Source organism: Cupressus sempervirens, chromosome 2 (genome assembly GCF_028749045.1).
Source record: "Cupressus sempervirens isolate cs-2001-9-10 chromosome 2, ASM2874904v1, whole genome shotgun sequence".
Taxonomy (NCBI): Eukaryota; Viridiplantae; Streptophyta; class Pinopsida; order Cupressales; family Cupressaceae; genus Cupressus; species Cupressus sempervirens.
In genome coordinates this window covers 296641311-296657585 of record NC_143119.1, presented here as the reverse complement: position 1 = coordinate 296657585, position 16275 = coordinate 296641311, and the positions used below count along the sequence as shown (strand labels likewise).

The window sequence follows — 16275 nt, the reverse complement described above, 5'->3', positions numbered from 1 at the left end:
CCTTTAGGTCAATCTTCTCTTTGACTCTATCAGCTTTGTTCCTCAATCTTCTTGGATAACTCAACGTTAGTCAACATGGTTGTGTCTTCTATTTCTCCACTTGGTGTATTTTATCCCACTAATTTAGTGGACTTCAACATCCACCACAACCCTGATCAAAACTAGCTTTGATACCAATATGGTGTATTTGTTCGAAGGCTTGCTTGCACTGCTTCTAAGAGACCTAGCTTGTCTCTTCTAGGAACCTAGTCTCCTCTAGGTCCTAATTGGCTTAGGTGATTAACTAAGTCCAATTCTAACTCTTCTCAAAGAGTTCTCAACATTTTTTCTTAACCTTGAAAGACTAACACCTTTAGATAGTACAATACTTCACCCCACTTAGAAAGCTCTAAGTACTACTTTTTCACAAACTCCATTCTTCATTGTAGGGGTACCCATCAACATGAGAACATTTTATTTTCTTCTACTTGAATCCATTTAAAAAGATCTTCAAGTCTTTTTCCTATCAATTTCAAGATTCGATCTCTAAGAAGCCTATTTAGGCCTAGTTCTAATTAGCCCTTGAAAATGACTAATTCCGCTTTCTTTCCAAAACTTTCCAAACAACCTAGAAAAATAACCCCAAACTCAAATACCTTTTCAGATTCTCTAAAAGATTATGTAGGTTTAAGACTCCAAAGTTATCCATATAGGGGGTTCCTACCATCTAGGTCTAATAGGCTAAAAATGCCCATTTCTTAGGAACTCACTGGTTTCTTGTTCTAAACCCCCTCAAATGGATTGATAATCCCTAGATCCTTTTAACATAGAAAGATATGTTCATACCACACCTGGAACTATACCTTTTCTATACTATATTTCTTTACCCTGAAATAAATCTTCACTTTCTCCTATCCTAATCCTCTAACCGAACTCTATTTGCTCGCCTAAGGCTTAGTAGTAAAAATAGCTTCCCATACTTCCATGACTCCTAATCCTAAACCTATGTACATTACTAACTCCCCTAGCATTTCCATCTACCCTTAGGTTTTTTCCATGGCTAGATTTCATTGGGGAGCCATATCTATATAGATTGGTCAGCACAAAACTAGTAAGATGTTCAGAACTTAAACAATTTATTCAACTCTTAATACCTACTCTAATCAACTCTCTTATCAAATGAAAAAATTTCCAAACTAATCAAAGAACACCATACATTCATCAAAAAAAAAAAATGCAAACCATCTAAAGCCACTATTACTACTAAAATTTCAAAAAATTACTGAAAATGCTTTGGAGAGCTATATTTCACACACAAAACTATTACAATGCATACACCCTCCTCTAGATTCGAGTCTTTTCTGATATTTAGATTCCATCTCCACCATTCTAGGTCTCGTTGGTCGATTTCCCACTCTCTATCCTTAAGGGAATCCAAGATAACTAAGTTGCATGCAACAGTTGCAATAGTTGCAAATGTTGTCATGACAACTTCTTAACAACATTTGGTATCTTTTCCATTATGCGTTCATCCTACTTTTTAGCACCTCTAACCTCTATATTCTGAGGAACCAACACCATTTATGGTCATTAAGCATCTTTCTCACCACTTATATGCATTCAGGACACACTTAAGATTCTAATCCAACACTAAGCTTCTAAGCCTAGGAAATTGAAATGCTACAAGCAGTGACTATTTGTGTGACCTTAGTCCTAACGACTAACTCACTTAGCCCACATAGCAAATGATCTTCTAAGGCCTTAAACCAACCTAATCTAAACTTCTTGACTTGGTTAGAGTTATAAAAAAAAAAAAAAAAACTAGACATTGAGAGTTTAGCTTAGGTGTGCTCCTGCACCATACAGTTCCATTTTTTTAGGAGGCCATTTCTAGTCCAACATGTTATTCTTGTTGTATCTTTTTGTTGGCTGATTTTTAATTTATGAGAGCTTTGCTAAAACCCACTATTAGTTTAAGGAAGCTTGGAAAAAAAAACCTTGGATCACTTTTAAGATTAAGGGGTCCTTGAAAAATACCATTTACTATGTTGTGAGACTTAGGCCTTTGGTGTTGCATTCTCTTTGTCATCTTGAGCTTTGTATGTGATCCTTGTTTTTGGGCTATTGTTTGTTTGATGTTTTTCTTTGTTGTTTTGTAATGCTTCATGTTTTGCAACTGTTTGTTTATATGGGGTTCCAAATCCCCCTAAAAAAATGTTTGTAAAGAGTTTTGGGGTCCCTTTAGAACCTCTTTTTCCCCTAATAAAATAATGGGCTCGCTTGCGCAAAGGGGTTTACTAGCAACCATCAACTTTCATGCTTGCAACAATTCTAATTTTGAGAATAACCATCTAAAATTATGAGTCCAACTTATAAATTATGAGTGCCACGATGTGCTACAATGTATAAAGAGGCTACCCACTTCTTGAAAGTAAATTGAAAAAAATATTATTAGCAACACTTCTTATTATAAGAACTACTACCTAAAGTTGTGAGTTCAACTTTATTAGTTAACTTGTCTAAGTACAAAATGATTTATAAATTAGAATGTTTTGCTAGTGTGGGCTCATTTTAAAGTTCGTTCATCAATTTTTTTATTACTAATTTTTTTTTGGTAACATAGACTTATTTTATAAATTTATTAAATCAAATCAAATCAAATAGATATATTCAAAAAAAAATTAATATCAACCATAACAACATAATTTCATTTATACAAATGAATTCTACATGACCATAATAAATATAACTTTCACTAAGATAATACACTCATAAAACAAATAGTTAACAACACTTATTATAAGAAAACAACTACCTAAAATAGTAAATTAACTTTATTAATGAATACCCAATATTGGTACAAAATGATTTATCAATCTGAATGTTTTGCTGACATGGGCTCATTTTAAAATTCATTAAAAACCAACAACGTTCACCTGCAGATTCACCCCGGAGATGATGTGTCATGTATCTAAGTGCCCTTTAGTCTTCTGGACGTAAAGATACGTTGATTGTTGGATAATATAAAAAGGCATTGGGCATTTGTGTTAAAGGCAGGATGAATTAATTAATTAATCACAGGTTTAGGTAGGCCTCTGGTTTGAATGTTTTAGAGGCAGGCGACCAGCCCTCCATGGCGTCGTCAGCTTTTAGGAATGAAACGACAGAGACGTATTTATCAAACCAATCAGAGGTCTCCAGCCTTGGAGGTTTCATTTTCTTCTGCTATCAAGACACTCTCGCTGAACAACTCCGGCGCCACCTTTTTGGTCCATAACAAACATTCTCTTTCCTCGATTACTGCTTCTCGTTTACGGTTTTTCTTGTTTCTTGATAATTGAGCTCAGTTTGTCATACTCATGGAAGGTCTTGTCCGTAGCTAAATTTGTTTTGTTCATGTGCTGCTGCAGCTTTGCCAATCGAATATCTTGACAGAGTTAAAGCTATAAGGCCCGGCTTGCCTCTGTTTCTCTACAACTGTTCTGATATGCGTGTACATGGTGTTTTTGAGGTATGTCAGGGGTTCGGTTTTATCAAGAAGGCTTAAATTGCTTACTCTAGTTTTGATCTTTTTATCAAGTTATGGTGGAATTCGTAAGCTAGAGACATTTGTTAGGAAAAACCCTGTTGCTAACTGGGTTCATTGCAAAGAATTGATATGTCGTTGATTGTATATTTTTTGTGATTGTGATAATGATCCTTTGGAACGGGCAGAGAAAAGAAGAAAGGATAACCCACTTCAGATGGATAACAGTTGCAGTGAAACTGTGGCACCCATCTTGTTGTATAGTTTGAATTGTGACGTACTGGGAACCACTGAATCCATAAATTTTAGTGAATGTGGTAGCGCTTGATACAGTTCTGTGTGAGTTCATGTAGAGAAAACTGTCAGTCGTTATCACCCAATTGGAATTAGAAAACTGTAGAAATGAAACTTTTGGAAGCCAAAGAATCATGGGAATTTGGTTAAGGTCTCGTGCTGTTTGATCCCAAGAAAATTGATAGTCATTAGCGATGAAGTCCTGCAAATTTGATAGAGGCCTCACGAGCTGCTTGGTCTACAGAAAACAGTCAAATATTAGATCCACACTTGACTCCACTTTTGAACCCCCAATATAAATCCAAGATGGTCGAAATAAAACTGATGTAAGAAATGGAATTCCAAGGGTTTACTACTGATGGAAGAGCATAGTGTACTTTGTCAAGATTGGTGCATTGTAGGTACGTAAACCCAATTGAATTTGACTTGGGAAAGCTTTCACAACTCTTTGTAGTCTCTTCCAAAGCCTTACAAAGCTTGCTGATGCAATTCTTTGTGCTTTAAAATTGGATTCATGTTTCTATTAATTTATTTCAGATGTGGGTGGTACAAATAAACCTTATCCATTTTGTTTCAAAAAAGTTATGGTCAGTATTCAGAAACTATCCCTATCTTTCCTTGGGAAGCTTGCAGATAGATTTATCTTCATATAGAAAACATGATAGCTTAAGATAAGAAGTTGCCCAGATAACTCTTGATCGTATGCTGTATAAATGAAGCTATTTGCATGTTAAAATGCACTTCTCTGATAGCACAAGAGATCATGGCATGATGTTAAAGATTGTTTTTATGCACATAGAATGTTTTTGTCGGGATATCTCCCTTGGAGACAGGTGAGATATATCTTCAGGGAGTATTTTCTAGCCTTTCGCGCTAATCATAGCAGGGTATTTCAGCTGGATAAACTAGTGTTATAATGACACAGCTATGGAACCTAGTGGTTGTGGCTAATATTTTACTGTTTGAAATTTTGTCACTCATAGGCAGCAAGTAATGGAGGATCAAATTTGAGGAATCCTCCAAGGAAGCATATAAGCGCCGAACAAAGTGAAGGGCTGTTTGATTCCCAGTACCCCGCCCAGGTAATCTTTGGTCATTTATTTATGTGCTTTTCCACCAAGGTCTGGATAATTGTTGTTCATATGTATGTCAAGTTATTTATGTACATGCAATTTCCAGGTTTGGGATTATAGCCTTCTACAGCTCTTATACTAAATTTTATATCATTACTTGGTACAATATTTTCGACTTAATGTGATTAGATAACAAAAGCACCTTTTCTTTCTTTTGAATATTTCTTCAGGTTAAAATGCGTGTCAGGGAAAGACGACCTTCCCTTGGTATAGATCAAGTTAGATCTGCTCTTTATCCACATGACCGCCATGAACTTCAGCTTGAATTATCTCCAACAGAGGTAGATTGGTCATGAACAATGGAATTTTTGACATTGAGATATAGTTGCTTCTAAATGGGTAGGACTTGACGGCTCACAACTTTCCGGCACTAAAATTACTTTTCAATACTGTTAATTCAGGTGGAGAATTTGCTGCAATTATTTGATTGCAAGAACAGAAAATTCAGGGGATGTAAGAATGCAGCACGGAATATTGATGGAAAGAGCCCAAAATATGAAATATCAAACATTCGTTTTGGGTCACATAAGGCTACCATGAAGGTGTTTATATATCCTACTCATGCAGTGCCCAGCAAAGAGATCGGTGACAAAACAATATTTCCTCAAGAGAGAAGTATGCAGGCTTCGAACAGTGCCTTATCAACATGTTCAAATGGGGTACTTGAAAGTCCTACTCCAAGAGGATTGAAGAGAAACGAGACCTTCTGGCGCAAGAAAGTAGTATCCTCTCGTCCTGCTACTAATGATTCTGCTGGAATGGCTGTTCTTTCTAAGGAGACTAATGGTTCTACTCCACGAGAGGGACAGAGAGTTTCACAGGCAAAGGCTAATAGTTTACAAAGCTCAAAACATAATATTAATGGTGGACAGTTGAGTCAGCCAGGGCAGCAGTTCCATGAACATTCTGACGCTAGAAATAAAAAGGCTTTTTTAAAACCACCCAAAATATGTGGTGATCAGAAGTACGTTTGTGTTGAATCTAAGATCTTTAAGAGTGGTAAGAATGTGGAGAAGCCGCCCAAGCATAATGATAATGAGAAGATATTTGATGGAGAAGAGAAACAGAAGGAAGAGCAGGCACAACAGGGGACATCAGAACGAAATTTGCTTTCTTCCCCCATGTCTACATTCCCTTATGTGCCATATGTTTTACAGACTCCAATTATGCATTCTAATGTGCCAGTTGCAGATAGTTTGCCACAGTTTTGTCATTCATTATCTTATCCATTAGAAGAAGACAATTATGCTCCACTTGTGACTTCTATTCATTTACCGGCTTATGACATGTTGGAAAGTAATGAAGTAAATATGCATGCTCTTCATTCTGAGATATTGAAGTTTGCCCATAATGTGAGACCCAGTGATGCAGTATATGAACATGTACAAGCAGCAGTTGAATGTATACGCCTCAAAGTAAAACACTGTTGGCCTAATAAGGACGTAGAGGTTTGTCATATGGTTGTTTCTCTGCAGACTTCTGCCTTGAATTCTGATTGTTTGTCATAAATTGAAAAAACCTGTATGTTCTCCATTTGTCACTTGTCAGGTTAATTTGATTTATGGGTTTATTTAAATTTTAGACATAATTAGCATGCACTTGTCTCATATACGTATTGCAATCGAATTATCTCTCTGAGAATAACTAAGAACATCATTTGAACTAAATAACTAGCTAGCGATTCGAAGAATGATACCGTGTTTGGTTAGGATGTTGGTTTCTTTTGTTGTAGTAGAGTTTCGATGTGCTGATATTTCATATAATTTGAAAATGCATTATAATGTCTAGTAAACATCACATACTAATTATTAGAAGTATTAAATATGCATTATAATGTCTGGTAAACATCACATACTAATTATAATAATAATTAATAGATAAAAAGTATTAAATAGTTAAAATTGTCTTACTTTTCTTAAACTTAAATATTTAGCATTTCATAACAATACCACAAAATTTGTCAAACAATGCATATTTTGAATTCATTAGTTGTATACGCCTTTAAATTCATTAGTTCTATACGCCTTTGTAATAACTGACAATGGTTGTATATACCATTACTCTCTATTCATCATTTTTTCTTTCCTTGAAATTTTCTTCCTTTCTTTGCGCTTTACTTTGCATTAGCTTTCTTTAATTGCCTTGCAAATATAGTAATATGCTGTTGCATTCTTACAAGTTTACGATGCCATTTTTTCCATGATTCTGTTGGATTTGCCCTTATAGGTGCAGGTTCAAGTCTTACATATTAATAGTGTTTATTTGATGTTTACCAGGTTTTCGGCTCCTTTGCAACAGGACTTTGCCTTAGTCACAGTGATATTGATTTGGTAGTTGTTGATAGTTCGTGCCAAACAGCACCTGAAACTACTCTTGAAAAAGAAGACATAATTTCTTTAATCAGGGAACTTGCAAAACAACTGACAGGCTGTAGCTGGTGCGAAAGACTATATACAATAGAGTCTGCAGCCATTCCTGTAATAAAGCTTCGTTGCAATTCTAGTGTAGTTGTCTCTTCAAATGAAGGATCCTGTCTGAAACCTACTGACATTGATATTACCATTGGAGGAAGAAATGGGGATAAAAAATTCCACAGTGGTTTAAAAGCAAGGGAATTTGTTCTACAGAAGTTGCATCAGTTCCCTTCTTTGGTTCCCTTGGTAAGAAGTACAATCTATGGAAAGACTTTAAAATTTTAATTTATCTGATGGAATTGATACAAATTTGAATTCTATGCTAAATTCTTCTCTTGCAGGTTTTGCTATTAAAATCATATCTGCATTATAAAGGGTTAAACACAGTTTATTTTGGAGGATTAGCGTCTTATTCTTTGACCCTGATGCTAGTATTCTACGTAGAGGTATGTGTAATTATAACTCATCTTATTGGTTTCTGACTAGAACATGCGTCAAATGTTTCTGGGTTTGGTTCCCTGTCAACATAAATAGACCTACGATCTCAGGTTCTGCATAGTCTATCTATGGTATCAAAGAAATATAAGATTCAAATTTCCAAACGAAAATGCGTGCAATGTTTCATGTTTTAATTTAGGTGCTAAAACAAGGACACTATTCAACTAACCCTGGCTTGAACTTCGTTGTTTCTACAGCAAATGTTTCCAGTATCTCCTGATATGCCTCTATCTGTAGTTTCTTTGAAATCAGTTGAATCCTTGAGCTTGTTTGACAAAGACTTTTCTGTTGGGGAACCTGTGATTAAAAGGGCCAAATATGTTATAGATCAATTGCTCAGGATTCTTGGCACTTCTGTTGGGTCTCCAAATTTAGCGGTCTTGCTTAAAGGGTTTCTATATTTTTTTGGCTCATGTGTAGAATTCTCTCGCATGAGAATTGTTTTGCAGGTAAAAACATTATCTACTCACAACAATTATAATAGAAGATACTTTGATAATTCCAACTATCTCATTTTACTTTTTTGGTTCAGGGTAACGATGGAAATTCTGGTGGGATATTCTGGCAAAATGAAAGTAAAACGCCAGCTCCACTGCACATTGAGGACCCCTTGCGGCAAGGTGTAAATGTTGGTGCAGGATCTTTTAATATGTGCCATGTGCAGGTATTCAGACTTTTTATCATATCCCTAAACTTTTCTTTTTGGTGGCTTTCTTATATGTCCTTTTTGTCTTTGTCTAATATGTCCATTACTGCGTCTGTGTCTCTGTTCAGTTATTTTCTGTAGTAATTTTACCTGACAGCATTACACCTACCTAAATGCTCTGAAAAAATTTAAAATAAGTAGGGGATTCATGACAAACAAGCGGTTGCAAGGGCATGTACATTTATAATTGGTTAGTCTTTGATTTGTATGAATGCCCAGAAAACATTGAAACCTTGACAAGCATCTGGAAAGAAGGCGAGGAACATGAAGTGGAAATGAAAGAAAATGAACTGTTACTGAAATAGAAAAGAAGAGGTCAGATAATCTCATATAGGCTTCACCAAATATCTGATATCGAAATTAGGTTATTCAGGCCCAAAAGTTGTACCAACAATTCGGATAAATGTGATTCCACATACTCCTTGGGCTCCTATTTTTATAGATTAATGTAGTTGGTGGGGGAGTTATTAGGAAAGCAAAAACTATACATTTCTCTTTTTGGCTAGGTTCTGAATCCAAGTGTCTGACAGTCTTGGAAGTAAATACACCAATGCTTGTTAGATGGGTATCCTCCTAATTGTAAACATTTCATGTCTCACATGTTTCCTTCCGATTCAGCACTGGATGTAGCATTAATGAATGTATAGGGCTTCCATTGGGTTTTGGGTGAGTAATGAAATGACACTAACATGTTTTAACGGTAAATATAGCAGTCATTGGATCCTTGCACTTCACTACATGCTGTAGAATTTGATGTTGATCAAATTTGACAGTAAGCATATCATATCTTGTAAATTCTGTGTGTTTTATTAACGCCAAACTTGCACTGGTGAGGCATTGTGATAATTTACTGCTAAATCTGGACATGAAAGGCCCAGGCATCTAATAGAGGGGTCACAAACAGGGCCCCATTTCTCCAGCAGTGTCTGGGTGGAAGTTGAAACTAAGACTTCCCAAGGTTAACTGCTTTGCATCAAGGACATATTGCCTGATGTTAAATCATTTTATATGGATGTTAAATCATTATGTATTTGTGCCTGTTACCTTTAAATGCTACCAAGCATGTCATTATATTATATTATAAAGAAACAGAGTTGCAGTTGGAGCCATTCTGAATGGTCTGAATATATTTTATATGGTTTGATTATCTGTATCTTTGTAAATACTGAACATACTTTTTGTTGGCAGACTGCATTTTTGGAGATGCTACAAAGTCTAACCAGACCACATCAAGACACATCAAATCACACAAGTCTGATTTCAAGCCAGACGAGTTCTCTGTCATATCTGGATCAACTGTTCTGCAAAACATAAAATTGATGTGAAAGAAAGAACAATGTTGTTTTCAGCAGAGGAGTAGCAGGGAAGTATCTAAACCAGTCGCAGATAAGTGTTAACATTGTAACTTAAGGAAGCGTTGTTATTGGGAAGAGTAATTGATAACTACTGCTATCTAGTATTCCAGTAGAATATAACTTATGAATATCACGGCAATCGATGTTTCTACACGGTGTCTTCTCAGATGAAGTTGCTATTATGCAAACTTAGATATTACCAGTGCAAATGATTCCAACCAGGGGAAGGAAGACAAAAACTAGTAGCTTGTGCGATTTCGCTTATAATTTTTCAATTCTTTAATTTTAATTCATTATATTTTTTCAATATTTGTGTACAATTTGCACAACTAAACCATTTTTATTTTATTTTATTCCTTTTAGAAAAATGTCTTAATATATGTATCAATAAATGACGTAATTTTATACAAGTTGGACTCACTCATAACCTTCAGCTATTTCCATAAACATTCATATTCATTTATTTGTAAACATTAGGGCCCATTTGGTGGTTGGAATTAGAACGGAATTGGCATTCGGAATTCTCTAAAATTTCTAATCCATTGTTTGGGTCCACACAATTGAAATTGGAATTGGGAAAAAGTAGAATCCAGTATCCCCATTTGACCCCGAAAATAAGAATTCCAAATTCCTTTAAAATACTTGTTATTTGGAATTCCCGTTTTAATTCCCATTTTAAATCCCTTTTTTTGCAAATGAGGATTTCAACTAAAGTAAAATTTAATTCGGTTTGGCATCCAGATGCCTATTTGGGGTCACCTATTTTTGCACAAATTTTTAAAATTTAATTTTTTTAAATGAGGGGGGAAATTTTCCACTATTACTTGCTCATATGTTTTTCACGTTTGGAGTTGCTCACAACCTTCATATATATCCTCCATATCTTTCGTTGTTTGTATTTTTTTTTGCCTAGTTGTTACGAACAAAGACACCCGATACATATCTACATTTTATTTGTTATAATGCTTCTAATGTTTCTTAATCCTCGTCTGCTAAATTTGTTGGTGATTATGTTTCATTGGGCTTTGTAAACAATCTGATGTGGTCTATAAAGACATGGATTTCTGCCATGACTTTCAGTGTTTTACCCATCTATTTCAACACTCGACTCTTAGTTTGAATGGTGATATATTTATTTTACTCCTGTGATTGTATGTTGAATCAATGCTTGAACTTCTTTCACTTTATAACTGTGCATGCCCTCCTTTCTATTCAATGCAAAAATTATATTTATATATATAAAATTATTCATACCCTCACCATTGTTGTTGGAGTGAATCAAAACTTTTAATAATATCGAGCCTTCACCAATTAGTATCGTTGTTGTGTATGCTCATTCACTTTTTAACTCATACAATTATTTTGGCTAGTATTCCAATTCCATAATGTGCAGCCAAATAGAGGAAATCTATATTCTCACAATGAATTCTTGGTCAACCAAACAGTCCCAAATTGAATTCCCTAATCATAATCTTGATTCCAAATTCCAGAATCCTAAAGCCAGATATCTGAATGCCAATGTTTAATTTATATTCCAGCAATATATATTAATTGTACCTTACACCTATACACACATTTAGATACATTCACTTGGATCATGCTTTTATTATGTTCATTCACACACCTATCCTAATATGTCTCATATTTGCGTTGGTTTGAATATTTCCATATTTTGAATGGTTGACCTTAAATACCTAGAAAGGATTGCTAGTGTGTCTCAATAAGACAATGTTCTCCTAAGTCAATTATGAAAAAGTGTGTAAGAGATTCATAAAGAATAAGAAATGCACAATAGAATTGGTGAGTGATGAAATTTGAACTTAGACTTTTTACATTTCACAAGTGTAAGGTCAACTTACCCCAACTCTTTTAGGCATTATAAGTTAACTAAATATATTTGTGCAATCTAGTGCTATGCACTTGTAATTAAATGCATTCAATTTCATCCATTTAATATCTCCTTCGATCATCTTCTCTCATCCTAAATTCATATAAAGAACAATTAATAGTGAAAAAAATAGTATGGTGAAATAAAAAATATTTGAACATTTATTATTTGGCACTCGATCCTCTATTTTGATCTTTTACACATATTTTTGAGGTTTGAACTAGGGGAGCATATCCTCTTGCAACATATAGATCGTTTAAATGTATTTATAGATACTTGTAGCTGTCAAAGTAATGATGGATATAGAGTAGATAAGGTTGAGTTTAGAAAATTGGAAAGCAAGAGTGATAAAAAGCTTAGATTTGTACTGAATTCATAACCTTTTGCAAGAGAACAAAGATGGATACAATAGCATGTCTATCATATATAAATGAAGAGTGTATAAGACAATGATACAATTTGTATGTATAGGAAATGACAAGGAGGTAATAAAGTAGGAGTGGAAATTTTAGTGCCCCTCCAAAAGTCCAATACTCAGGAGCTCACTTGACAAGTTTGTGAGCAATTGACAAGTATGTAATAGGCACCTCAAGGAGTGATGACACATGTTGTAAAGACATTAAGTGAGATAAATTATGAAAAAGCCTAAGTAAACTTAGGATATGGATCGATAGATTAACCCTAGGAAGGTGATTAGTTACCTCGTTGGATGATGATTCTATTTACATTAACAATTTTTAGTAAGAAACCCTCATTTTGTGCATTTATTTTTGGTAAAAACTTACTAAATTTGAACTAAGTTAACCATTGATTATAATAATGCTTAAAAATAGGAAATAAATTATATAGGAATAGAAATCTAGACAATGTCACAATATGCATATAATCTATGCAGAGAAAATTATTATGATATAAAATATCAAAACCTTGGATTTTTAACCCCTAACCTTATTCCACTCTAAACCTCAATATCTCTAATAGAGTTTAATAATCATCAAATATATAGTTTTGTGTAATTAGAGGTTCTAAATAAATTTATACATTTTAGTTTGATTGATAAAATATCAAGTTAATTCAATAATCAAAATATTTGAATTATATCATTGATTAAATATTTGTTAATTGATAGAGATGTATAATATTTAAGTTACTAATTAAACATTCAACCTTCCTATGACTATATTTTTTCTAAGTATGAACATAAAGCTAAAGCTAGATATTAAAAGAATCTTTATTAATGCTATCGAGACCACAAATAAGTCAATATTGACCTCCAATAAATATTATGCTTGAAAAACCCTCTTAATATAGGGATGCATGTTGTGTGCAAGGAAATGTGTTTCCAAAAGAATTATATTAGTAGTAAAAACAACTCTACAATACAAATCAAATAACAATCAAGATTAGGCTAAAAAGAGATGAAATCATGACTTGTTAATTGGATTTTGAGGGTTAATCCTTCTTTTAAAAAGATAAAAACAAGAATCTTGGACACTTATTAAAAATTAGGCCAAAACAATAAAACTTTGATAGACTATAAAAGGGAAAAACTAGCCCATTTGGGGCTATATTTGTAGTATGGGATCACACATGAAGCATACATATATTATATGATAGAAGTTTATTGGAAGGAAAAGGAAATGAAGGTGAGGTACATGTTTCTTTTTTGGTCATTAAGACGACATTATAATTAAAAGTGATGAAGCTCCATAGTGAAAGTAATGCATACATAATTATCAATGACATGATTAAAGGAGAATCAAAAGTGTGATATCTTTACAAATACATTCATAGGCTAAAGTCTCAGCTAGGTTTGTTTAAAGATTCTATATGAGCATCTTGGATTCATTGGCAATCTTTCATCAACCAAAAAAGTTTTTCTTTATTTTTTATTTCCAGTCTATTGATCATATGATAGGATTTTGTTCTATCCATATTTCATCTATGAGCATGGGTTCTTAGACTAGATATGTCATGAATCTTAGACCTTTGATCTTGGTTCTTAATGTTTTTAATCACTAGTGTGTTCTCATTGATTCTTTCTCGTATGTGTTCTTCATTGGCATCTTATGTAGCATGTGAGAATTTATTAATGAAAAGTTTGTATGTGTATGTGATCTTTATGGATTTTTATGTGGATTCTTGGATGTCATGTGGACCTATCTCTAAGCTCCTATCTCTTAATATGCTTAATTGTGTGGTTTGCTAATTTTGCATTATGGGATAGAACCTGTCTGTTATAATAAGTTTCCTGATTTTGGAAATTATTTTATTTTAGCTAAGGGTAAAAGCACAGATCTGTGTCACCATTTGTGATACCAAAACCTATTTTGGTCAAATCTCATTTCTGTATCAAAACTCAATTTTTTTCAAAAACTAAAAATACCCTTTTATAGATCTCATATTCAATATCATCATTATATAAATTTTTGAGTGTTTTGATTAATTATAATATGTTATAATCTCAAAGTATTATAAGTCAATATTTCAACATTTTAGAAGATGCTCCCTCAAAAAAGGAAAAAAAATAGTAAATCATATATCAAAAAAAATTAAAAATTATATTTATCTCTAGAGGAGAGAATCCTCTTCATGAATATGTAATTTTTTTTCAAGAAGGTATAGATTTGATAGGAAAGTTTTGACGGGAGGAAAAAACTATTGGATTCTAATAAGGTTGAACTTGAGTACTTATAACAAAGAAAATATACATCAAAAATAATTATTTCTTTTTTGTGCACTAGCTATACATGTCATCTATAAGATATTTTCAAATCAAAACAAAAAAAGATGATTTGCATATACTTGTTTGATGGGAACTACACCCTATATTTTTTACAGTTAAAAAAGGGACTTCAAAATAAAATAAAATGAATAAATTCTTACTCAAAAAAATTATAAAACTTATAGGCGTAAAGTTTATAAAATTCTACACATTTCATCAGTTTACATCATCTTCATATTTTAAACACAAATACCATTTTTTTTGTCACTAATGTTGAACTATCAAATTCTAATATCACGTTTCTTTATAAAAGGTGACACATGTTTGTGCTTTTACCCCTAACCTATGTGTCTCGATGGCTATATTATGTAATGTAGTTGGTATCTAGAGGTAAAAATATTAGAATATAATATCTAAAGGTTAAGCTCTTGATCAATTAAGCTCACATGTTGGATTATTTGTTGTAATTGAAGGCTGCAATTGGGTAGGCCTTACACCTGACACATTGTAATCAAATTACATTGGATCTACATTGAATCAATTGAATCATATTATTTACACTCTATTTTGGTGTTATTTTTTTCATGTGTTTACTCTAGTAGTTTGGTTTGTATAAGCCTATTTGAGGTTTCTCTCTACCCCTCGGCTATTAATTTGTATTAGAGTGAGGTTTTGTTCCTTTTGGAAGTTTGGATCATGTAGAACCCTTATTGGATTTGGTTGTAGAGTGGAAGATCTAAAATATGACTTGTAACTTATAAAGGATTATGATCTTCTAGGAAATTTTGTCAAGATGGTTTGAGGAAGAAAAAATGTATATCTTTCTATCATGGATATGTTAAGATAAATTGACTTGACACTATTGAGACAATCTAGAGAAGAGGAAGACCTATTAAAGCTGTTAGTAAGGATGAAGTTGAGATAGTTGCAGAGAAAGATCATGATTTGGAGCAAGGTGATGAAAGATTCTTGAGAGCTTTAACACAAGTGAATGCTAAACCACATACCAATCTTGTTGATTACTCTGGTAAGCTTGATATTGATGAATTGCTCAATTGGATTTTTGAAATGGAAAAATATTATGATTATAAAAGTACATTAGTTGATAAGAAGGTTAAGATAGTAGGTACAAAGTTTAAAGGTCATGCATCTCTTTAGTGGGAACATTTGCAAATTGATAGACAAAGAAGAGGAAAAGAAAATATCAAGACTTGGGATAAAATGGTTAGTAATTTTAAAGGTAAATTCCTTCTTGGAGATTATAGGGTTAGTTTGTTGAAGAAAATATAACATTTGACACAAAATGGTATGACTGTGAAAAATTATAGTGAAGAACTCTAAAAGTTAGCTATCAGATCTAGATAGATTGATGATGAAGTAGAAAAAAGTGCGAGGTACCTAAATAGTTTAAGGATTTCTATACAAGATGGCATTAGTTTTCTCAAGATGGATAGCATAGAAAAAATATATCAATTTTCACTAAAGGAAGAATAAGGAAAAATAAGACATGAACAAAGAGAGGCAAAGGTAATAGATTTCATGGGAGCTGAGGTAGATCATAGGGTTAAAGTAGAAAATCTCAGCCAAACAATGAAAATCATGACAAGGAAAAATCATAATGGAAGGATGAGGTTCATACAAAGGTAGAGGTAACTATTCTAGAGGTAATTATAGTGGTTACTCTAGGAATAATAATAGCAAGAGGGAAGATAGAATATGGTTTAAAGGCACTTGTTTTAAATGTGGGGAAGAAGGTT

At 33.4% G+C, this 16275-nt stretch overlaps 1 protein-coding gene across 1 annotated transcript; it reads left to right on the top strand.

Moving 5' to 3' along the window:
• Nucleotides 1–3112: 3112 nt before the first annotated feature.
• Nucleotides 3113–10311, top strand: LOC149572248 (uncharacterized). The gene is made up of 10 exons (XM_089815797.1): nt 3113–3248; nt 3390–3490; nt 4783–4881; nt 5103–5213; nt 5334–6380; nt 7209–7592; nt 7688–7792; nt 8042–8293; nt 8377–8508; nt 9739–10311. The coding sequence occupies exons 1-10, from the start codon at nt 3113–3115 to the stop codon at nt 9862–9864; spliced, it is 2493 nt and encodes an 830-aa protein (XP_089671923.1). The 3' UTR covers nt 9865–10311.
• Nucleotides 10312–16275: the final 5964 nt, after the last annotated feature.